This window comes from Triticum urartu, chromosome 5A (genome assembly GCF_056163025.1).
Source record: "Triticum urartu cultivar PI428250 chromosome 5A, HENAU_Tu73, whole genome shotgun sequence".
Classification (NCBI taxonomy): domain Eukaryota; kingdom Viridiplantae; phylum Streptophyta; class Magnoliopsida; order Poales; family Poaceae; genus Triticum; species Triticum urartu.
Genome location: NC_141877.1, coordinates 504,612,763 through 504,636,438, shown reverse-complemented (window position 1 = coordinate 504,636,438; position 23,676 = coordinate 504,612,763). Strand labels below are relative to the sequence as shown.

The 23,676-nt window shown below is 44.6% G+C and overlaps 3 protein-coding genes across 5 annotated transcripts; all 3 read right to left on the bottom strand.

Moving 5' to 3' along the window:
• Positions 1 to 1,054: 1,054 nt before the first annotated feature.
• On the bottom strand, positions 1,055 to 7,554 carry LOC125510088 (cell division cycle 5-like protein). 3 transcript variants are annotated; one of them, XR_007284475.2, is made up of 5 exons: positions 7,070 to 7,554; positions 4,359 to 6,074; positions 2,998 to 3,279; positions 1,544 to 2,601; positions 1,055 to 1,340 (listed from the first exon to the last, which is right to left on the bottom strand). XR_007284475.2 is itself a non-coding variant. In XM_048675182.2 (4 exons), the coding sequence occupies exons 1-4, from the start codon at positions 7,244 to 7,246 to the stop codon at positions 1,597 to 1,599; spliced, it is 3,180 nt and encodes a 1,059-aa protein (XP_048531139.1). In that variant the 5' UTR covers positions 7,247 to 7,554; the 3' UTR covers positions 1,410 to 1,596. The 3 variants fall into 3 exon arrangements, 1 of the variants encoding a protein (XP_048531139.1); XR_007284476.2 differs by having other exon boundaries at positions 1,055 to 1,337; XM_048675182.2 differs by lacking the exon at positions 1,055 to 1,340 and having other exon boundaries at positions 1,410 to 2,601.
• A 2,588-nt stretch (positions 7,555 to 10,142) lies between these two features.
• Positions 10,143 to 13,119, bottom strand: LOC125510087 (pentatricopeptide repeat-containing protein At2g36980, mitochondrial-like). The gene has a single exon (XM_048675181.2). The coding sequence runs from the start codon at positions 12,990 to 12,992 to the stop codon at positions 11,058 to 11,060; it is 1,935 nt and encodes a 644-aa protein (XP_048531138.1). The 5' UTR covers positions 12,993 to 13,119; the 3' UTR covers positions 10,143 to 11,057.
• A 1,753-nt stretch (positions 13,120 to 14,872) lies between these two features.
• On the bottom strand, positions 14,873 to 21,382 carry LOC125510086 (alpha/beta-Hydrolases superfamily protein). Its single transcript, XM_048675180.2, has 9 exons — positions 20,998 to 21,382; positions 19,818 to 20,054; positions 19,213 to 19,259; positions 18,786 to 18,904; positions 18,543 to 18,703; positions 17,776 to 17,885; positions 17,584 to 17,683; positions 15,414 to 15,537; positions 14,873 to 15,330 (listed from the first exon to the last, which is right to left on the bottom strand). The coding sequence occupies exons 1-9, from the start codon at positions 21,222 to 21,224 to the stop codon at positions 15,202 to 15,204; spliced, it is 1,254 nt and encodes a 417-aa protein (XP_048531137.1). The 5' UTR covers positions 21,225 to 21,382; the 3' UTR covers positions 14,873 to 15,201.
• Positions 21,383 to 23,676: the final 2,294 nt, after the last annotated feature.

Below are 23,676 nucleotides of genomic sequence, written 5' to 3'. Positions count from 1 at the left end.
AAGAGGCAGAGCGTTGGCATGCTAAGAGGCGACACATCCAACAAATGAATAAGCCCCCTCAAAAAGAAAATGAATGAGCATCCTTGATATGCGAATGTTAATACGGACGTGTGGCAGGAAAACTACGTGGCAAGGTAAGGGTGGCACGGACTAGAGAGAAGTTTATCTAACACCATCGTTAATTGGATATTTTAGTGAAGATACCACAAGCATAATCTTTTTCAATAAAATCGTCACATAATAAATCAACAAAACCTAAAGTCGTTTCAGTTACCCTTCTAACTTACTCCCTCTTCTAAATACAAGTCTTTTTTAAAGATTTCCAGATTATATGCGGATGTATAACTTACTCCCTCTTCTAAATACAAGTCTTTTTAAAGATTTCCATACTATATGCCGATGTATATAGATGTACTCCCTTCGTTCCGACGCAGGTATGGATGTATCTAGATGCATTTTAGCATTTTAGTTCTAAATACATTCATTTCTACGACGAGTAATTTGGAACGGAGGGAGTATTTTATAGCATACATTCACTCATTTTGCTTCATATGTAATCCATATTGGAATCAATCTTGAAAAAGACACAGATGGAGTGCCTACTTTAAGTGCATCTTCCCCCGCCTCAAAGGACGCCCCCCAAGACAACTTTTTAGGCTCGGACTAGGCTTTTTGCCGAAAAACGGCCCAGTCACGCCCCCAGGGCGTCGAAATAGCGGCGGCAAACCCAAGCGAAACCCAGCGCGTTGGGGGGCTCTTGGGGGCGCCGGTGGAAGTTTCAGCGAATCGTATCACCTCACATGTCCTTTTTTTGGCTCACTTAATCATTTCCCTCACAAACTTTTGGTTGGGGTGAGGTATGGCTGAAAAGATGCCTCCCCATGCACCCCTATTTCGCCGGATGAAGCATTTTGGCCCCCAAGACACAAACTTTTTTGCTTTGGTGGTATTCTTGGGGGCTCCAACGGCTAGAGATGCTCTAAGTACATACGGCCCAAAGAAAGGCAGCTATGATACAAATGAGTAAGATTTGTGTTGTTTTCTGGATCGCATCTTTGAACAAGCAATGATATATTTTGCTCATCTGAATCACACACAAGGAGCAGTTTTTTATTCTTAAAACCTCCTCAAACCAGTGAGGCTAACAGACATGACCAACATGAGCAAAGCTAAAGCGCCACATCTTGAAAATCATACGCAAGTAGCACTAGCAACATGAACAGCACCAGCAGTGCAACAGCAGCAGTTATAATCCCACATCACACAAACACCAGCTGCAGCCACAGCCACAAAAGACGGTGATATTTTGCCCCACATGATCAGGTCAAACATGGGTGCTTCTTCGAAACCCAGACCCAAAGCGCGGCCCATAAAAAAAAGGTCAAAAGCAGCGTTAGTGGGATGACCTGTTTCCTCAAGTTCATATTTTCAATAGAAAACTGTAAATATCAGGTTTTACTTCCACAAATGTTCAGACCAGCAGAGAGTCAAAACGAAAATTAACAAAACAAACATGGCACGCGAGCTAGTGTTCAGTAGTCACCTTTGGCATCATGCTAGTGACATCCGCTGCATATGAGGCATGCAGAAGATGTTTTATTCAGGAACCGCGCCGCTCTCTTCATTTGGCGCAGCTTGATCCGAAGATACAGGTGCGTGAACCGCGTCACTCCCTTCATTCGAGACAGCTTGATCTGAAGATACAGGTGCGTGAACCGCATCACTCCCTTCATTCGAGACAGCTTGATCTGAAGATACAGGTGTGTTCCCTACATCTACACTTGTAGCAGCAGCCGCGAGAACATTTTTTCCCTCTTCCTGGCTACCAGCATCAATATCCATGCTACAACTGGTATTGTCCTGACCATCTAATTTGGATGAATCGACCTTGTCAATGGCTCCCTCATTCACAGTAACGGTGTCACCACTCTGAGCATTAGAAGTACTCTGTTCAATTGAAGCCCCATCGTTATCCACTTGAGTGTCAGGCAATGGAGGAATTGGACCTACAAGTTCTCCAGCTACATCAGCATTGTCCATATCCATCTGATCCCCTTTGCTTCCTGCAGCTTCTTCATCGGTAATTGTAGTCATCTTTCCTGATTCCTCTTCAATGTCATGATTCTTCCTCTCATTTTCTTCCTCAGCAGCACGATTTCGAGCTGCAGCTTCCTCCTCCTTAGCACGGGTTTCTGCCTCTAATGCCTCCTTAGCACGGTTTTCTGCCTCTATTGCCTCCTCCTTAGCACGGTTTTCTGCCTCTAATGCCGCCTCCTTAGCACGGTTTTCTGCCTCTATTGCCTCCTCCTTAGCACGCTTTTCTGCCTCTATTGCCTCCTCCTGTAGCTTAAGTAGCCTCTTGTGCTCCTCAAGTTGTTCATGGATGCTCTGGTAACCAGACAACAGATCACCATAGCGGCTCTGGAGAGTCTGTTCTAGTGCTTTCTGTTTATTCACTTCTTCAGACAAATTTCTCACACGATAGGCACCAGCCATCTGTTCTTGTTTCTGCAACTCTTGGAAGCATTCAAGTTCTGTGGCTGCAGTGTTCATCTGCTTGAAGGTGTCCTGGATCTGTGACCCCAATTTTGCAGCTCGTGCCTAACAAATCAAATAACAAGTGAAGCAAACCATCAGCACTGCAAATCGACATGGAAAAGCTAGAAACAATATCATACAATATTGTTTCAGTAGAACTAGTCCAGTAGGTATCAAATGAAAAGCAAAATAAGAAGATCACTAAACTGTTGCATTTCTTTGCAAATTATGCAAGTTTGGTTTGGGGCAACCGGATAATCTTTCAAATTATGGGTTGGCTTCCACATGGTGCATTTTTAAATGACAGCAAACATCAATGGGGCAGAGATGTTAGGGAGGTGTCCTCATACAAACTAAAGAGAAACGTTTAGCATAGCCAGACTGTATAAAATGTTGTCTGGAGAAAAGTTAAAATTAATATAGGCATACCACAAAGATGAAGCATCATCCCCAACTAACCTGGTATCCTTGTGTCAGCAGTTTGATCTTCTGCTCAAGCCGAGAGGCTTTCTTTGCCTCATCGTCCATTCTCTTCTTCACCATTTCAAACTCATGTTGCAAAGCAGAAATTTTATCAGCATTTCCAGCAACACTAGCAAGGCCATAGCTGTTGTTAGCAGGGAAAAACATAAGGTCCTCTTGGCATGCATCATGTGACTTTACAAAATCCTCAAAAGATTCATTTTCATGGCCCATGGCCACACGAAGATACTGAATCTCCTCCTCAACCATAGAACTTGCCTGTCAACAAATAAATAAGTGATTTTAAAAACTTTCTCCATCATTACAATTAAACTAAAGGAGGCAAACAGGACTGACACAAAGAACCATAAAAAAATGTAAATAAAGATTCGGCACGAAACCAACTCTGTATACGGGTACAGAAAACCACCCACTCATAAGTCATATAACACACAGTCTTCTACTAAAAAGCAAAAACCTGCATTCACGGATGATATGCTAGACAACAACCCACTTAGTCAGGCTAAACAAAAAGGAATAGATGGCTATAAGTGATTACTACATTGAGGAAGTATTTCAGTAATCCAATATACGTGCATTTGAGTTCTTATGCAGAAAGAATACACATCTCAAACTTTGTCAATACTATTGTGAAGAAATACTGCACAGTTCTCTGCATGGGGTGTGCCCATGTGCATAACATAACAATTCTAACTAACACATTACTTGTAGATGATAGCATCCTTTACACTCCGGACGGACAATTTTTAAACTGTAGAATGCATATATTCTTATCTTGATATTTCAGACTTTCAACCACGGTTTTCAAATTCGTTTCAGCTTTCAATCCTTGTTTTTCAAGCAATCTTGTGCACTCATTGTCTATCCATGACAGTGTCACATCTAAGTGATGCATGCTTAACGTGATTAGTGCCCACTTGGATTTTTGAGCATTCATTCATTTTCCAGAAAAACAAGTATCCTAAAAACAGGGTAAGTGCATAAAACCTAGCATAATTCTTCTATGAATCCTACAGCCAAACAGTTATCTTGTTAGTGATGTGCTGTATACAGCTTCCACTATACAAAATAAACATGTTTTCCTTCCCTTGCCATCTCCAGGATAGCATTTAATGCCAATGGATTAGCTATAAAAATAATTGGCTATCAGAAGTAAGATCACAAAGGCTGCTAGAGGAATGGTTTAGACCTGCTGCTCTCTTACATATATACCTTACAGACGCCTTAAAAACATAGGTAATACTATATCAAATTCAAAATATATGTTATCAAGTAAATTGGATATACAGTTCAACGTCAAATACCAATAATAAAAGAGGGGCAGAAAGGAAGTATACCTCTTTTAGCTCATGCTCATCAAAACCTTCGATTTCAGGGACGAAAGCTGACCCATTTGTCTGACGCTTGCTCCCTTTCTTTTTCTCTCTTTGAGTTTGTTCATCAAGAGGATATTTAGCATTATCATGCTCAAGGAGCCTAAGGAGTTCCTCATTTATTAGCTCGTCAGCTTGTTCAAGTGATGTAGGAGGCACAAAGGTACTTCTGCTTTCACCACCTTTAATAAGAGATTGCCGGAGAATCTCCACTGAAGCAGCAGGTGGCCTAGGCAAACTCCTCTGCAACACTTTGGACCTCTTTCTGAGCAATGCCTCCTGCCTTGCTTGTTCCTCAGCCCTTTCTCGTGCTAACCTGTCTGACATATCCTCTTCAATTCTCTCTTCAGCTTCTTCCTTCTCCTCTGTGATAGGTGGCATAACTATCTGGTACTCATTCTTAGGCTGTGGAATAGAAGCAAAACCAGACCGCAGACCTCTTCTTAACTCTGCTTGCCTACGAAGCTCAAGCTGAGCGCTGTCCTGCATTTCCACCTCTTCATTTATGTGAAGCTCATCCCTGAAAGGGGTTCCTTTTGGAGTTAACCCAAAGGAATTTCCATCTCTGGACGGTGTCAAACCAATCCTTGGGGTAACACCAGGGCCAGGGCTAGCCAGAGGCGTTGCCATGGGATTCGGAGTCTGTATCTCTTTCTTACGTGGTGTAACGCCTGAGAAATCTGATGGGTGAAGCTCTGGGTTATCACCTCCTAAAAGAGGTGTTTGTGATTCCCTTAAACGTGCAAGATTCTCTGCCTCCATCATAATAGCATCACCTTTCCCACCTGGCGTTCGTTGCGGCGTTCGCAATGGTGTCATACCAAGCCTTGGAGTCTGGGAATAATTTGCAAGCAGTGTCCTGGTGGCAGTACTTCCTTCACCAAGCTCCTCGGCTAGAGCAGGATCACCAGCATTGCCCATCTTTGCAATCTCCTCCAATTCATGATCAGAAATTTGGGGTGGTGGAAGCATTAGTTTGGACCTTCTCGTGACAGCTTCTGGGTCATTGAGTTTATTTGCTTGCATTATTGCGGCAGGAGCATCCTGCCTCTGCAGAATCTTGTTCTTGGCAATGTCTTGCTTTCTCAATTGAGCCTCTACATCCACTCTTCTCCTCCCTTCAAGCTCCTCAATCGTAGTTGGAAACTGCACATGCTCAAGTGGCCTGTCCTCACCCACTGTATCATAAAAGCCTGGAGGGGGTCTCTTTTCAAAAGGGATCTCGGCATTATAGTCAATTCCCTTTCTCTTTCTTTTTTTGTGCCGGTTGTCAATACCAGCTGCCTTCAGTTCTCTCCTTTTTTGCAGTGATGCAAGCCGCCTCGCCTCTTCAAGCTGTTTCTCTCTTGCCTTCCGTTTTGCCTTTTTACCCCTGGTGTTAGCTAAGCGAGCCCTTGCCTCAGAAAGCATTTCCTTTTCATCTTCGTCCATGTCAACAGGATCTGGACGTGCAGGTTTTGACTCGGGGTTTGGATCAATCTCCCCAGGTCGCAACTTTCTTGGGTCATCATTAGGCTCATAATTCTCATCCTTTGCACAGGCAGCATCAAGCAATTTTTCATAACGCTCGAGACACTGGGATGGTGTTCGACCCACAATAGGTGCAATAGTCCTCCATTGAGTAGGCATCAGCTTAGCAAGATGGAGCAGCTTCTCATCCTCTTCCCTTGTCCACTCAGTCTGGAGTCAATGGATACAGGTTAGTTAAGTGATATAAATGACAGAACCTCTATATTACAAAGACAGCTGAAAACTGAAAATGGAGCGGATCTATGTCACAATATACTCCCTCCGTTCCTAAATATAAGTCTTTTTAGAGATTCCAATATAGACTACATACGGAGCAAAATGGTTCATATTGGAATCTCTAAAAAGACTTATATTTAGGAACAGAGGGAGTAACAGATATAGCCAATTAAAAGAATCATTAAGCATCATATGACAGGTAAAGATTGACGGTTATTTTGGACAAGTCAATTCAATTAGAATGTGAATCACACAAACCGAAAGTACAGTTCAGTTAAGTTTACTTGGTTTTTATTAGACGCGTAAGTTTTAGAATTACATGACAATGCTAATGAAGCATTAAGCATCCAATTTAGAGTTCTCGACAAAGGTGTTAACAGCATAACATCATGCAAGCTGTAATAGTCATAGCCAAAAAATAAGTATACGGCGGCAACACAAAGATGACATAATGTGTTCATTATATTACCCTTTCTAACAAGAACATTCCATTGCACAGACAATTAGTCAGCTCCGCTGGTGGAAGTTGGTCATTCAATAACGTACGGGTCACAATCAGTGCATAGGATCTCTTTTACCATGGTATAGCATGAAGAGAGAATAACATAACCTCAAAACCAATATGTAGGTTGTTAAATATGAGCATTTCAAAAACATGTAGAGCAATTCACAACGAAAAACGCACACTAGATAGTACAAACCAAATAGCGATTCCTCGAAACTGTACACGGTGTAGCATTTTCAAAACACCACATGATAACCACGGATCCTCTAATTTCTACTCATTCCGCATCACAATTACAGATCCTCTATAATCCTTTCATATCAGCATCTAATTGCAGTTCGCTCGCTAACAGAACACTAGCCATGGCAAAATTTACAGAGCACGTGGCGCCGCAAGCAACGGAGGGGTGGGTGGGGGGCATTACCTTCTTGATGGAGGGGTCGAGCCACTCGTACCAGCGGGCCTTGCACTGCTTGGCGGACTTGCGGACGAGCAGCGAGGAGATGCGCGCCCACTGGTTCTTGCCGTACTTCATCACGGCGGCCTTGAGGATCTCGTCCTCGGTGTTCTTCCACACCCCGCCCTTGATCATGATCCTCATCTTGCCCGCTCCCTTGCTGCCCCGCGGGGCCTCCTGGACCTCTTCTCCTCCGCAGAGGGGATCCGGGGCTCCGCTTCCGCCGCGCCCCGGCGGGGCGGCTCCGGCGAGACCTGGTCCTTTCCTAGGGTTTGAGGGGGAGAAGTCTAGGGTTTAGGATTGGGTGGGTGGGTGGGGCGGGGTGGCGGGACCGTGGCGATGGGGTGGTGCGGCCACGAGGGGACGAGAGAAGCGGGACTGCGGGTGAGGGCGGGGTATGGAGGCGGGGAAGTGGGCGGCGGGGAGGGCCAGCCGGCGGCGGGGGGCAGCGGCGGCGCTCCTCTCACGGGACGGATTGGCTCGGGCTCGGGAGACGGGACTTGTCCTGGTGAGGTAACCCCGATGACGTGGCATGTAACGCTCAGTCAAAACCAGTCAACCGGTGGAAGGAGTGGTTTTCTTTACAGAGTGATGTCTATTTTAAACCTGGAATTCATAGTGATAGTTGAAATCAAACCCTGACGGCTTCTCTGGATCGCATAAACAAAGGAATAGGAAAAATGAAAGATTTGATTGCCATGACATAGCCAATTCTATGGATTTTTTCCAGAGCTCGGACCTCATGTGTAAATTTCTATGGAATCAGTATTTTGGCGACCCAATCCTAAGGAATTTTAATGACCCAATCCTATGATCCAAAGCCGTTTTATAAGAAACAATCCTAAGGACTGATATCCCGTGAGAATCCTGTGAAAAATCCTCCAATCCAAAGAAGGCGTGAACTCTTGATCCCTGAAATCGATACCCTAAACTCACTGATCCCGGTCAACCCCGACCCTAGATCCATGTAGACTAATTTGGCAGGCTAGAAAAATAACAATCCCGGCCGGGATCGTACTCTGCTGTCACTGACTATATGGGCCCACATGTCAGATTCATCCTCTCCAACGATCCCTCGCTCTCTCTCCAACTGTGGCAGTCGTTCGGCAAACTCGACGGCTGGCGTATGTGTGGTAAGCTCAATCAGCTAGCATACACATACGTGCCCCTCGTCGTGCCACTGTCCAGCATCCACGCCCACTGCTATACAAGTCCAGCGGAGTCACCACAACCCGCCGCGTCATGTCCACTGCCTGGCGCAATACGTATCCCAGATGGAGGCACAGGCACGCAAATAGGGTAGTTGGCCGGTTTCTAACATGAATTCATGGTCAGCTCGGTCGAAGCGAGCTCAGAGGCGAGGTGAGCTGCAGGGGAGTGCATGCACACCACCTGTTCGACAGAATGGTGGTGGGTATCAGGAGATCCTTGTGCAGAATTGGAGCAGTGGGTTAGAGACAAGGGGGTTTCCGAGGGCTCGATATCACGCTCCCGACGGCCACGTCGGCGCCGGATCATCCCGGGACAAGTGGGTCACCGTGGCCATCATCTTGCCGGGGTCTCGGTAGCTGCGTGGCACTATGGCGTCGCGCTGCGTTCTTTGAACCGAGTAGCTCACTACAATGTCCATACAATGTGAGCAGGACGTCTAGCATGTCCGTTTTCTGTGAGGTCAAGCACGTCTGATACCTTCATACCCGTCATCCGCGCCGGCCACTGGGAGCTCAAGCACGTTCGGGCGTGGCCACCAGCAGCGCCACTAGCAGCATGCTCCTAGCGCTCGCCCTGGAGTGGACGTAGACGACGGAGCCGGCACTCAGCGGTCTCACGGACGCGGCGGCTACGAGCGTGTGGGAGACGGGAGATGGCGGAGGACAAAACAACATGGATGCTAAGCAAGCTGGGTGCCTTGCAATATTCGTCGAGGCACAGATGCTAAGCAAGAAACTCGTATTAGTCTGTTCGTTGCGTTACGAAGATCCATGCCTATGTGTCTTACTAGTAGTATCCGTTCCTATTGCTACTTGAGTTTTAATTCAGTTTGGCTTTTCATCTTTGATAAAAGGAGGAAGAAATGAATATGACATGTAGGCCCACATAGTAAGTGAGAGAAGTGAATGATCCCGGTCGGGGTCTTTCTGTTCCCGGTGCGGCAAACGTATGTAGGGTTGAAATTAAACGGGATTAGCCAATTCAGGGTGCCGATTTTAGAGATTTAGAGTTTAGGATTTAATTCCGACAACGCATACTACTTCAAGGTTTAAAATAGACTTTACCTTTTTTTACATGGACGAGAGTGAATTTTTTTTAGGGAGACTCTCCTTTGTTTAATCCCGCCTGCAAATCTCAAAGCGGTGATAGCGTGGCAATCCTGAAGGCGCATCGTTTACTTGAAAGCATGTATGGCACTCTTCATATTAAAGTCTTTTTTAGAAACATACTGCTTAATACACACACAAACGCTTCCGTACACGCGCACACGGCTAGTATACCTTAACTCTATTAGCATCTCTATAAGAGACGAAATGGCACATTTCAAAATTGATGAAGTTATTATAGGTGTCTTGACATGGACGTCTTCTCTCAATAAACGAACATCGATAGAAAGTCTAAAATAGAATCAAAAGAACAAAAGCATTCATACTAAGTCTAGGCTTTAAACCCAATAGGCTAGTTCCACCACAAGTCAACAAGAAGCCTAAAGTGTTACAAACTGCTTTTAGAGTTCGGGGAGAGAGAATTGAACCAAACGAAAGTTTGGGGTAACAATATAAATACTATATTCTAGAAGAAAGAAGTGTATGTGTATCTTTGGTTTGGTTTGTTGCCAATATGCACCTTATCAATTTTTGTCATGACCAAAACTTTGGTCTTACTTTGGATGGTTGCCAACTTTTGGCATACCAATGGCTTCTTATCAACTCTAGTTGGTCAACTTATGGGCACCCAGAATATTGGGTCTTAAAATTGACAAAGTCACCACAGCCCTCAGTAAAAAAGGTTGTCACCACAGGTGGCTCACTATTGACAAGAACATCGCTGAAAAGATAAATTATCTTTATAAGAGAGTGCACTATCGACGGTAATGTCGCCTTCCACTGAAAGAATAATTCGTCATCTTTAGTGCTTCGCCGGCCATGAATAATTACACCTTTTAGGGCATGAATCCGACTGCTAGTCCAGGCCGGATGGGTTTAATCCTAGTTTCTACAAAAAAAATCGGGCACACCGACAAGCCAAAAATCAGCAACCTATTATAAAACTGCCCACATAGCACTACTACCCAAAAAAGAGCAAGCCCGCATCGCAGGCGCGTGTCCTATATCGCTCCAAAACTGCCCTATCAAAGCTGTAGCCAAACAATGACAAATAGACTCAAATCTACAATACCATAATACATATAGGGGCCGACAAATCAGTATCCTTCTACGTTTGCAACTCTTGTGTCAGCGACGAAGGAAGCACCAAACGTTTCTTTTTGCCCAGCCCAGGAGAATCGGTTTCCAGCAACACACCTGTGAATTCTGCACAGATACTGAAGTTTGGTATAGAGATTTATCACAGACTTGCAATGGATGTCTTTTGAGCACTGAGAAGATATCTCCTTTTTGGCTGCTGACTAGCTCACATTTTGACACTACGGTTGTCCTATACACATTGGATGACCCATAAGGACAGAAAATATATCCTTAGTCTTTTAAACTGGAAACCACGCGTTCTTCAATCTTTTCAGCGTAAACGCCGTGTGTTTCAGCCACTCTGAACTGCAACCTGCGTTTCAGTGTGTTCTCGGCGTTCTTCTTTTCTCTGCTGTTCTAATCATCTTCGATTTCCTGCTGCCGATCATCTTACTACGGCAATTCCTTCATGTAGTATTTGAGCATGGCTAACCAATATGTGATTCTCTGATGAATTCCACACACCAAAGGTGCCGCGCAAAACCAAATGATAATAATTATGCACCGCAACACACAGTATTTCTCATTTCTTCATCCAACAACTGAATGATATCGCATATTCTATGTGATGGATCAAGTTCCTGCCCACCTGATGCAAACACCTTAGCAGCACCCTTCACATGGATCCAGCTACAGCCAGGAGACTTCTTGACACCATGCTCTGCCATGGCTCTCCTCACCCCCTCCGCCTCCTTCCACTGCCCAGTGGCGCACAACAAGTTGGACAGGACCACATAGCCGGTGTCTCTCACAGGCTCCGTCGACACCATGCTGCTCCCCACCTTCCTTCCGATTCTTGTGTCCAGGTGAACTGATGAGTAGGCACTAAGCAGAGACTCGTGCATATCGCTGCTATGCGTATGAACCGTGTCAGAGTATTGTTCCAGCATCTCAATGGCTTTTGCGATGTTCCCAGATCTAGCATACATGTCGAGAATGCAAGCTAAATGCTCTGGGGTTGGCTTCAGTCCATGGACAGACACCATCGACTCAAAAAAGGTTCTCCCTTGCTCCAGGAGGCCAGAATGGCTGCAGGCTGTGAGCAAGCCTGTGAACGTGACTTCATCGGGGCAAACATCGTGGGACAGCATCCTTTCATACAGCGCAAATGCTTCCTTTGCCCATCCATTTATCGCGAACCCAAACAGCATGGTGTTCCACGAGACAGAGTCCTTTTGAAGAACGGCATGGAACACATTGCCTGCACCCTCGACATCGCCACACTTGGCATACATGTCCATCAAGCTGTTGGCCACATACAAGTATGAAGCAAAACCACTTTGGAATGCACAGGCATGGATCATCCTTCCATTGGCCAGAGAAGCAGCGGTAGCGCAAGCATGAAGCACAGCTCCAAAAGTGAAATCATCGGGACGGATATGCTCGTGTGCCAACATCTTGACAAATAGTGCAAGGGCCTCATCTACGTAGCCATTCCTCGCAAAACCACCAATCATCGAAGTCCAGGAGATGTCATTGGTCTCAGGAGCACTTTGAAACAGAGCAGCAGCTTGTTCAATGTGGCCAAGCCTGGTGTATGCATCGATCAGTGAATTCCAGGACACAACGGTTCTACTCTCCATAGACTCGAAGATCTTGACGGCATGATCTAGCAAGCTGAACTTACTGTAGAAGGAAATAAGTGAGTTATTGACCTCAGGGACCGCATTCCAGCCACTCTGCACAACGATCTTGTGGACTGCAACGCCGGTGGATGGGTAGCGCAGCTCCGTGCAAGCGTCGATTAGAATGCAGAGCGTTGCATCGTCGCAAGACAGTCCCGACACCCGCATCTCGTTGAACAGAAGCAGACACTGCTCGGCATTGCCACTGCGGGAATACCCCGTGAGCAGCGTGTTCCAGGCAACACTGCTGATGCTTCCAGCGGGCATTTCGTCGAACAGCTCGCGCGCGAGCGCCATACGGCCCGAGGCGACGTAGGCGTGGAGGAGCGAGCACCAGGACAGCGCGTTGCGGCCGCGCATCTCCCGGAAGGCGCGCGCGGCGTCGTCCGCGCGGGCGCACCTGGCATACATGGCGACGAGCGCGTTGCCGACGGGGAGCGGCGCGCGCAGGCCGATGCGGAGGAGTCGGGCGTGGAGCTGCGCGCCGGCGCCGGGCGAGCGGAGGGCCGCCGCCGCGGAGAGCGCTGCGGTGAGGGAGAAGGCGTCCGGCGTGCCCATGCCGGCGAAGAGCGCGAGGGCCGCGCGCGGCTGGCCGGCGCGGGCGTAGGCGGTGAGCATGGCGTTCCACGCGACGGCGTCGCGGCGGGGCATCGCGTCGAACACGGCGCGCGCCGCGGCGGCGTCTCCGGCGCGGCCGTGGGAGGCGATCCTGGAGGTGGCGGCGGCCAGGCCGGCCAAGGCGGAGGGGGCTCCATGCTCTGCCGCGCGTGCCGCGGCGCGGCCCGCCTGTGGGTTTATTAGGCTCATCAAATGGGGCAGGCGATGGCGCGAAAGAGCGGCACGCTCGCTCGCTGGTGCTGAAATGTAGTAGTGAGTTTTTCTCGAAAGTCATCTTCTGCTCGCCAGCTCATTTGAGCTCGTGATGAATAGTAAAATCAAAAAAATATTAGAAGAACAAATTGAAAATTGATTTTTTTGTGGCCAACTTTGGTGAGTGTTTTAGGTGCCTGTAAAGTTTCCTAGAAGTCATGGCAAAGAAAATAAAATCAGCACTTCGAAATGCTTTCGAAAATAACATTTTTGGAGCATTGATATTTTTCCCATGACGTCCACAAATGTCATTCCATGACTCAATACATTTGTCAATGTTTGTCTCAAAATAAATTCAGAATTTGTATGATTTTGTTATTATTATTATTTTGGATTTTATTGTTCACCGAGCTCAATTGAATTCAAGCTCAGAGACACCACGTCCGCCTTTTGTTTCTTAGCAACTTAACGTTGACAGTTACTCCCTCCTTTTCGGTTTGTAGGGCTCATTTCAAAAAGTTTGTTTTTCCGTTTTACAAGTCTCAGTTCTACTACTTCCTCCGTCTAGGTGAATAAGCCACCTTGCGAAAATTAGATAGTCCCAAAATGTTTAGGCGCCGTACATTAATTCTCCATCTCGATGCCCGCCCTGTCTCATTCGGCGGCGAGCGCTTCCACCTTTGCCTCGCTGCCTCCCGTGAAAACCCCTTTCCTCCGATTTTTTTGCTCAGGCAAGGATCAATGCATGCAGCACGTCCATGCGGTTATTAGGCAAGAAATCAAAGCGCTTTTCATGATATGAATTACGAGGGCCTGCATGGGTAGCTAATAAGGCCCTCTTAACTGTTGTGATTAAATATTGTGTTTAGAAGATAGACGTATTCTTCTTTTCCACCAATCTGTTTGCACCTAGGTCGTGATGCACCTTCTAATATGACTTACTCATCTAGACGGAGAGAGTATTTACGATCATATGTTCAGATTTCAAAGTGTATTAAATCACTGCATGCAAAGATGAAGAAAAAACTCACCAATGCATGTAGAAATTCTTGGTCATTAAGTGCTCATGCATGTATGTGGTGCAATCAATGCATTGGTATACACAAATTTTTCAAAAAATGAGAGTACTAATTAAGTATTTTTGCAAACTGCTGAATTAATTTCATCATTCATCATCTACCTTGGTTGAAAAGATTTTTAAATTAAACCCTATAAACTGAAAAGGAGGGAGTAAGACATAAATCCCTTTGGCACCGCCGCCGCAAAAAAAACTCTCAGTATCGTAATCAGCAAGCCGTTAAGCTTAGTACAATATATACCCTTAGGGGAGATTATCCTTAATTAATCCTAACAGTAACTAAATGCAGTGACAGAAATGTTTTTGCTATGACCAATGATGGTAATTGTAGACTAATAGTCTGGTAGGATTAGTGTCGTAAGATACACCAAACATATACTCCCTCCTTTTCGGTTTATAGGGCTTATCTCAAAATCTTAGTTTTTCCATTTTATAAAACTCAATTTGATTGTTCCATATCACAAGTTCATATTCCAAGATGCATTAAATCATTGCATGCAAGTATTAAGAAAAAATTAACCAATGCATGTACGCATTGCAATTAATACATTAATAAACATAAATTTTTAAGAAAAACAAAAGCATTAATTGGGTGCTTTTGCAAATTACAAAAAGTATTTCATCACTCACCATCAATCTTGATTGGTGAGAATTTTAAATTGAGCCCTATAAACCGGAAATGAGGGACTATATATCAGAGGTTACTGGCTACGGCACAGCAATGGGTGCAGCAAATGTGCAACCAGAGTTTTTTTTTCGACATGAAGTGTGCAACCGCAGTTTTTTTCGACATGAAATGTGCAACCACAGTTAATATACTGTGAAGATGTTTCGTAGCAAGCAAACATAAAGTTGACCCTGAAAGAATATAGAGCATCACTCACAGTAACTTGACCTAAAAACTGACTAGGGAGATCTTATGACATAATTATATCTAGACCCGCAACAAAAACATAATTGTCTCACTAGTGTTGTTGGTACGCAAGCACATATGAATGACATATTCACAGAATTCATACATACAAAAACAAATTGGCGACGCCAGCAGTCATTGAACATTTCTATAGTCGTATAGCTTTGCTTTATGCCCATACCGCTATTCGGTATGAGATCACACGAGATGACGCCTCATGCAGATATCAAGCCATCAGGAAGAGAGAGACCCTCCTCTGCATCTCCAGATAAAAATTTCCGGCACGCGTAGAAGATCGCCGAGTGGAAACCCACAGGGTTATCTATAAACACAAAATGTCCTCCCTGCATAGCAGTTAAGGTATACGTTGTCAATACAGTAGAAGTATCTTTTAGCTGTACACATACTGCCAGAAAGGAAAACTGACCTGTGGGACTCTGATGATTTCGCAAGGAACTTTCATGTCCTTGCGTGCTTGCTGCGCCCCTTGGTAATTCATCCAATCGTCATGACCATATATGAAAGTAGTTGGCACTTTCCAGTCGGATGCACTGTTGCAAGTTAATAGGCCAGTTAGAAAAATATAAATATATTTATGATGCATGATTCATTATATCTGGTATTTTTGGTCAATAAATTACTGCATCTACAAGATCATTTACCTTATCATGTACTCCCTCCGTCCCAAAATAAGTGACTCAACTTTGTAGTAACTTTAGTACAAAGTTGAGTCACTTATTTTGGGACGGAGGGAGTATATTAAATATATGGACGAACATTGGTAGTATAGTTATTTAGTTAGTTATAAGCTAATACTCTCTTTAAGAGAATGTGGACGATTAAAACGTAGTGTAGATTAGGATGATCTCTTGCCCCCAACAGATTTTATCAACTAAAGTAGTTTCACGACGAGCAATTTCTGTCCAAACAAGGGGAGAATTCTTTATTTAACACCGTGTCTAAAATTTATGCCCTATTTGACATCGACAAATAATTTCTTCCCTATCTAACAAAGAATTTAAATTTTATGCCTTTTATAGCACTTTTGTCCATTTCAAACCTAAATGACACCTGAAAAGACTCTTTTGCCCTCATGTGGTATGTTTGTGTGATGTTGCACGCGTGCGTGTACGTGTACCCGTGTGCTACTGCTCTGTGTGTGTGCGCGCGCGCGTGTGCGTGTGCTGCTGTGTGTGTGTTTGCTAGTGCAAGTGTACGTACGTGTGTGTCCTGTTACGTGCATGTGTGTTTGCTAGTGCATGAGTTCAAATTTTTTGGGTTGAAACTAGGCCCCTATGACCAGACTCTGTTTTTTCTTTTCAATCCCAGCCATCTATACGACTAGATGCATGTGTGTACCGGTATAAAAGCTTTTGCACCGCGTCCTCCGCCTGTGTTGTGTGTTGTGTGCGTCTGTGCTGCTGTGTGTGTGCTGCTGCTGCCGCCGCTGCCGCGTGTGTGCGCGCGCGCTACGCTCGTGTGTGCTGCTGCCCGTGAGTGTGTTGCGTGCGTGTGTGCTGCTGTGTGTGTGCGCGCGCGTGTGTGTGTTGCTGCGTGTTTATGTGCTGCTGTGTGCGCTACTGCCTCACACTGATGTTGCATGTGTGCTACTGTCCTCCACACACATATGCCACATGGGGGTAAAAGGGTCTTTTCAGGTATCATTTTGACTCAAAATGGACAAAAGTGTCATAAAAGGCATAAAATTTAAACTCGTTGTTAAATAGGGAAGAAAAAGTTTTTCAGTGTCAAATAAGGAAACGAAATTTAAAATAGTGTTAAATAAGGAATTTTCTCCCAAACAAGACTGGGCAATGTGATGCCATGGGAGTAAAAACTAATGCGTGGTTCAATTGCATCAGCTTGGTACTAAATTCTTATCAAGCATGAAGCATGTGAGGAATATTTTAAGCTTTTGAAATTATAATCTGGTAAAGGAGTGCATCCAGGATCGATGACATTACGGAACTAATGTCAGAATACATGACAGGATTGCAGAGTAAGATGTTCAACTTTTCACTACATAGACCATGCTGGAATTTGAATCTATGCATGGTAAACAATAAGAGGTTATTGGCAGCCATAGTTATCTACTACAGTACCTCTGTAAAGTAATATAAGACATACTAGTTGAGTAATATAAACCGTCTTATATTAGTTTACAGAGGGTGTACTTGACTAATGCTATAAAGGGAGAAGAAATTAACAAGTATGTCAGGGAAGAACATGAGAACAAACCATATCATGTCCGCTAAAGATTTGAAAGCCACAATCAATGAAAGTGAATTTTGCTCAACTAGTTGGGTCCACACACTCCTTTTTGCTTTTTAAAAACAGTTTTAGATAATACTCCCTCCGTCCCAAAATTCTTGTCTTAGATTTGACTAGATACGGATGTACCTAATACTAAAACGTGACTTGACACATCCGTATTTAGATAAATCTAAGACAAGAATTTTGGGACGGAGGGAGTATAATGGAAGGGAATCTTATGTTAAATTCTTAATCATTACTAAGAAGCATATCTATTGTACCTGCTATTAAGATCACCAGGGAAACAGTTCCCAGAAACTAACTACATAGGAAGAGGAGCTAACCTGTGCAGAAGTGGTTTCCTTGCAAATGCCCCCAAGGAAAAAATATGTTTTAAGCACAGCTCTCCACTAGCTTTGGCAGCTAAAGTGTGGTAAATGTAATCTTCATATACAAGAAAGCAACAATAAGGTTCAGTCACAAGAATCATCCAAGAAAATGAACTTACTGGATTTAATGTAACAATGAATGTTTACCTGTCAGCAAGGAGGACTCGTTTTCTGTTAGTAATTCACCTGTTGAATGTGAGCCAAACCTAGCAGTGGTATATCTCCGAACTAAATCTGGGCCCCAAGGACCTAATCCTCTGTTTAAGTAAAATAAATGAACGTCAGTACAGAAGGTACCAAAGAGGTAGCTTAGAAAGGAAAAAAGACTCAATCGTATTTATAAAAAAACACAGCAGAAATTCGATTGCTTTTGCATTGTTGCAGCTATCTGCACTTCATTTTGAACATAGTACTCATCTACTTCAATAGAAGGAGCAATCCGGTCCTTCCATCCATTTTAACTGACTGAAGCATGACGTGGTTGTTATAACCCCAGCTGTGACTGCCAGTTCAGAGTATATATGATGGCTTCAATGACTTCTAAGTCAGCAAAAGGAATTTGATTGCGATTTTTGTTAATTTGTGTTAGTACTTTGGAGAACAATTGGTACTTTTCTATTTGATAGAAAAATAGTAGTGGAGCTTCCGTTCACTTTGCTTTTGCTGTTTTCCCAACAAAATCATGCTGGCAGGTTTGGTCTGATATGGCTGTCACAGCTGGCCACATAATAATTCCATCAGTTAAAATGGGAGTGATGGATTGCTCTGTTTTATAAGGTACGTGCACTTTGCAAACTTAACTAGACGTGGATGATTGCTAACAATGAAGCGGAGAGGCTTAGATTTCCATCTTGTCTTCATTTGCATTTTTAGGTAAAAAATGAAAATACAAATAGAAGAAGCCCTAGCCTTACCTCACAATTCTCTGAGGAGTGAAATTGGACTCCCAAAGATGGTTTACTAGCATGCCTTTCCACGTTGCACGGAACTTGGTTAACCACTCAGAACTATGATCTGTTTCTGACGAAAAGCCAGCAGAACCAACCAAAATCAAGTGCTGAACATGTTCAGGATGCTGAAACAAAGCATACATTTTAGTATAATAATCATAGGCAACAGTCGAGTAGCTTCACTTGCTAAATTTATTATAAATATACCTGTAAGGCATACTTTGCCGCAACATATCCTCCGAAAGAATGACCAAGCAATATAAAATTACTGAGGTTTTTTGCTTTGCGCCATTCCTCAAAAGAATCTATGAACCAAGCCTCGGTTTCTGTTTACAAAGTTGACCAAAATAAAAAACGGAAGGAAGCCTGTTACTCATTGTTTCAAAAAAGCATATACCAGAAACTACATCACAAAGCAATATGATGGAACAAATCTACATGGGTTTCTGATAGTAGCAATTGCTCGCAGGATTGTCAAAAATCGGAAAAAAGGGGGATGTTTCACCATAAAATTTGAGGCCAAGGCATGGTCAATAACAGACATGATAGTGGCAGTTGAGGGGAACCAGTAGCATAATAAAATATCAACAGTACCTTACAAAGTCATGCAACAAATAAAGTATCTGTATCTAACCTTCAGTACTTCTACAGTCAAAGTCAGGTCTGCTTGATCCACCCCAACTGCAAAAGGGTAGGAAAAATTCAACAGTATGCAACATCAAAGAATGTGGAGTAATTACAAGAACAGTATAAAAAAAATTATCATGCATGACACATATCCTAACAGCAGGCAAACATTTGTGTATCGTCAGACTAATTTTCCTTACCTAGAGGTAAAAGGACGTGCGTGACTCCTCTTAACTCACAGTATGATAACATTCAATTTCTAACATATATCTTGAACTCTACGATCAATGAATCTACACTAATATTTTTCTTTCTTTACGTCAATTACAAGAACGAGTAACATTAACACCGATAATTGTAAACAATCAAAATTAGATTTGTGGCATGTGAACAAGCCATGAATCATATCCTAGTATTTTGTGGGTATGCAGACATATTGTGTACAAATATTGCAATGCACAAAACTGTTCAGACCAATATCCCTTTTCTACATGCGTCAAGGACAATTGTAACAATTAAGAAACATTGAACAAAGGAATGGAAATATAATTACTTCAATCGCCACACTTAAGGAATATAAGTCACAGTAGTCTTGATTTTCTTAGAGCTTACCCAAGCTGGTCAATGGCAATCACCCGGAAACGGCTTGCAAGGGCATCAAAGTTTCTAAAGAAGAACCCCTGTGACGCACCATAACCATGGACCATGACAAGGGTGGGAGCATTCTCCTTGCTATCAAATGTCACTGTATTGATGAACCTTGGCTCATCACTTGATGATCTAAACCATTTTACTTTTGACCCAGGTGGAGCAGAGCCAATGTTAACTTGTTCTTGGACATACCCAGTTCTGCAAAGATAAAAGGTTACGTCATGTATCAGAACAATGAAAATTTTAAATCTTCTACAATAAAATAAAGGAAGACCTGGAATATCTACTAAAAGCCAAGTAAGCGTAAAACTGGGGATATCCCATGTCAGTACTATAATACAATGCTATATGTTGGAATGAACACATATCATAATCCCTCGAGGAGTTAAGGACTTAAGACAACGGAAAATGTTCTTTAAATGCCCTTGTTACACAAATCGAAACAGAGTAATATATTGACCAAGCTATCATGCATTGGATTTGGAATGAACGACTAGATCGACAACAAACACAGTTCTCTCTTCCTTTCACCATGCAGTTCATGATTATATTTTTTAACACGGTATATAGAAAGACCAAATGGACAAAGTCCAACTAACTTATGGTCAAGGATGCTTCCAAAGTACTAACATTATCAAACAGTACAATATATGGTATTACTGATGTATGAGCTTCATGAGACCAAACAGACACTAACCGGCAGACAGAACAGCCCTCAACTCCATGCTTAAACGAAACTGAGTGTTATGCACAACAATCGAACAGTTCAAATTAAATAATAAATCCAGGCTTTAGTGATCCCAAAGTGACACGCTGCTCTGATATGGTCTCAGATTTAAGGTACTATAGTAAGTTCCACATCACAATTGGCTCCAGAACCAGTAATCGAGCGAGATGGTTTTAGCACAAACAGACAGCTGTAGTATTCACACCCGCGATTAGCGAATTACAGCCCTACAAGTAGAGCAACCCCCAAAATTGCGATACATGGGGAAGTCAATCAACTCTTACGACTCGATAGATAGTACACCGAAGACGCGGGAACAACTAATCGTCCGCCTACCACTAGTAATCGTCGACCAAAACAACTAATCGTGCTCCGGGAGAGGGAGGGATAGGGGTAGGGGGAATAGATACTAACTTGAGGATGGAGAGGAGTCGCTTCTCTGCGGCGATGATGCGTTCCGTGGAGGTGGGGATCCAGCGCAGCGCGGAGGGCCAGACCCGCGCCCACCGGGAGCCCGCGGGGGCCGGCACCGACGCGGACGCGGCCTCGGCCGCCGTGGCGGCCGCGGACGCCTGCCTGACCTCCTCCGCCGCCATCCCGATCCTGATCCTGGTGGTGGCGGCGGCGGCTGCCCGGCGCATGCAACGCGGCGCGAGCGAGCGAGCGTGTTCCCCCCGCGCCGGCTCTGCTGGGCAGATTGGTAGGAGTAGTCACACGAGTAGGCTCTGCCGCGATTGTTTTTTTGGGGGCGGGGGATGGGGGAGAAACCGGGCTGGTTCTGGAGGAGTTTTTATGCGAGGGAGAGGCCCCGACCGCACGTTGTGGTGGTGTGGGCATGGGGTTCTCTGATCCGCGTTACGTCAGGGCTGGCGTTCGCGTGGCCTGGAGCGCAAGCAAGGGAGGCGCGCGACGAGACGAGTCGACTAGTAGTAGTAGCAAGCGCGCCACCGTTGACCCTGCGCGGTGCGGTCAACGTGCGTCTTCTTTCACGGTGCGGTTTTCCGAGAAGAGAAGAAAGCGCCTGGTGACTGGCAACGCCGCGGCCGGAGCGCGTGGCGGTGCGACTGTCGACGGCGGCGAACATGTGCAGCGCCGTTCTTATGCTCATCACACCGTGCGTCACAGCGTGAATGGCCTTAAAAAAACATGGTACAAAGACATACGTGCGCATACTCGCTCTTGTGAACATGCCAAAAAAAAAAACATGCACACACAGTTTATCCATATGAGCGTCTTTGAGACCAAGGCAACGTCGGAAAGCATGAAATAAATCCAAAAAAATGTGACCATTTATGCCAACTTGAATCTGAGTGGACATTTTTGATTACCTTACTACGCACACACCGGAGGTGCCACTATCACTAAAGATCATCACCAAGCTCATGCACGCATACGCCTACCCAGAAACAACGACGTATGGGGCACTTCTTGATGACACCAGAGGCTCAAACATATAGAGCTAGAGACATGGTAGTAGAACATGCGCCTCTTCTTTCTGAATTTGTGCGTAAACGCTTGTACCCGTGGGTTTAGTTACTTGGTTACCTAGTTATATCCCATAGTTCTTTTGATCATGTATAAGCCAATTTGATACATCTTTAAAGATGTATGTTTTCAACCATTTTAGGAAATAATCCTTCATGTCGAGACACATAACACTAAACTTACAGTGTGTTATGCCTTCAAACCAATAGTGACAAATCGCACATGTGTCTCAACTTGTGTAATGTACTCCACTGTTTTCTCTTTGGGTCTCTTTGGATTGATACAAACTGCAAACCGAATACAATAAAAAATGTGAACCGTTAACTAGTTGATACATATTGGGGGGGGGGGGGGGTTCTTCACCTTTCAATTTATGTGCCCGGGTTGTCTCAATCATATTTGGCAAACATTAACCAAAATTTGACATCTTAATAATATGATGGCTGTCGTGGGTTTGTCACGGCAGATGTCCTTGTGAAAGGACTTAGTCGTGGAGTCATTGCTACGGGTTAGGTCAAAGGGGTTAAACCGGACAAGGGGACACGGGGATTTTATACTAGTTCGGCCCCTTCAAGGAAGGTAAAAGCCTACATCTAGTTGTGATTAGTATTGCTAGGGTTTCGAAGGCCAGGGAGCGAATCCGCTTTGTCTGGCTCTCGAGTTGTTGTCTGTCCCTAAACCGCAGCCGGGTCGTCTCTTTATATACATAGGTTGACGCCCGCCGGGCTATAGAGTCCCGAAGCCGGATCATAAACGTATCCGGTTTGGTCTCTGTCCTTCCTATCTTATAATACAAGTTACATGACTAGATCGGTTACATTTACAGGCTTTAACCCGCCTTTGGGCCTTGGGCCTTCGTGAAGCGCCATCATCCTTGCATCTTCATGGGCTTCTAATCTTCAAGGAGTTAACCCCGCTACAGAAGGCCGGTTTACCTCCAGTAGTAATATCCCCAACATTAGGCCCCAGATTGGTTTGAACTTGTTCATGTCAATCTTCTACACTTAGAAAAATTCTTCCCTCATATTTTCACCTTGATCTTGTAAACCGCCGTGACGTCATACTCCCAGATTATGATAAACCGCCCTGGCGTCATCTTTCCGTTGATGTCGACGATTACCTTCATTTAATGTGTATTCAGCCACTGAGGCGACACCTTTATTAAATTATCCATTTTTGGGCTCCTCGATTCTCGCACTTGCCATTTTATCACTTTGCCTTATAAATAGGGGCAGATGACCCCTTTCTTTTCTTTCCGCTACCCATTCATCTCTTCTTCTTCTTCCTCTCGACGACCCCGCACTCGAGCGTCGCCGTCATCTTCGAACCTCGCCTCTGCCTCGCCGTCGGCCGCTGCATCAACCTGTTCGCACCAGAGTTCCACAACGCCCTTCCGCTGCTTCTGCGGTCGCAGTGAGTCCTTTCCCCTTCTTTCCTAGATCCATTAGGGTTTCCCTGTTCCTCGCGGCTCTTGCAGTTCATCGGAGCTTTTGGTGCTGTTCTTCCTTGGCCTGTACATGAATGCTTCGCATTTTATCGTATCCCTTGCCGTGGCTAATCTTATGTTACCACCATAAATCCATATGCGCAAAAGCTGATATAGTCCTT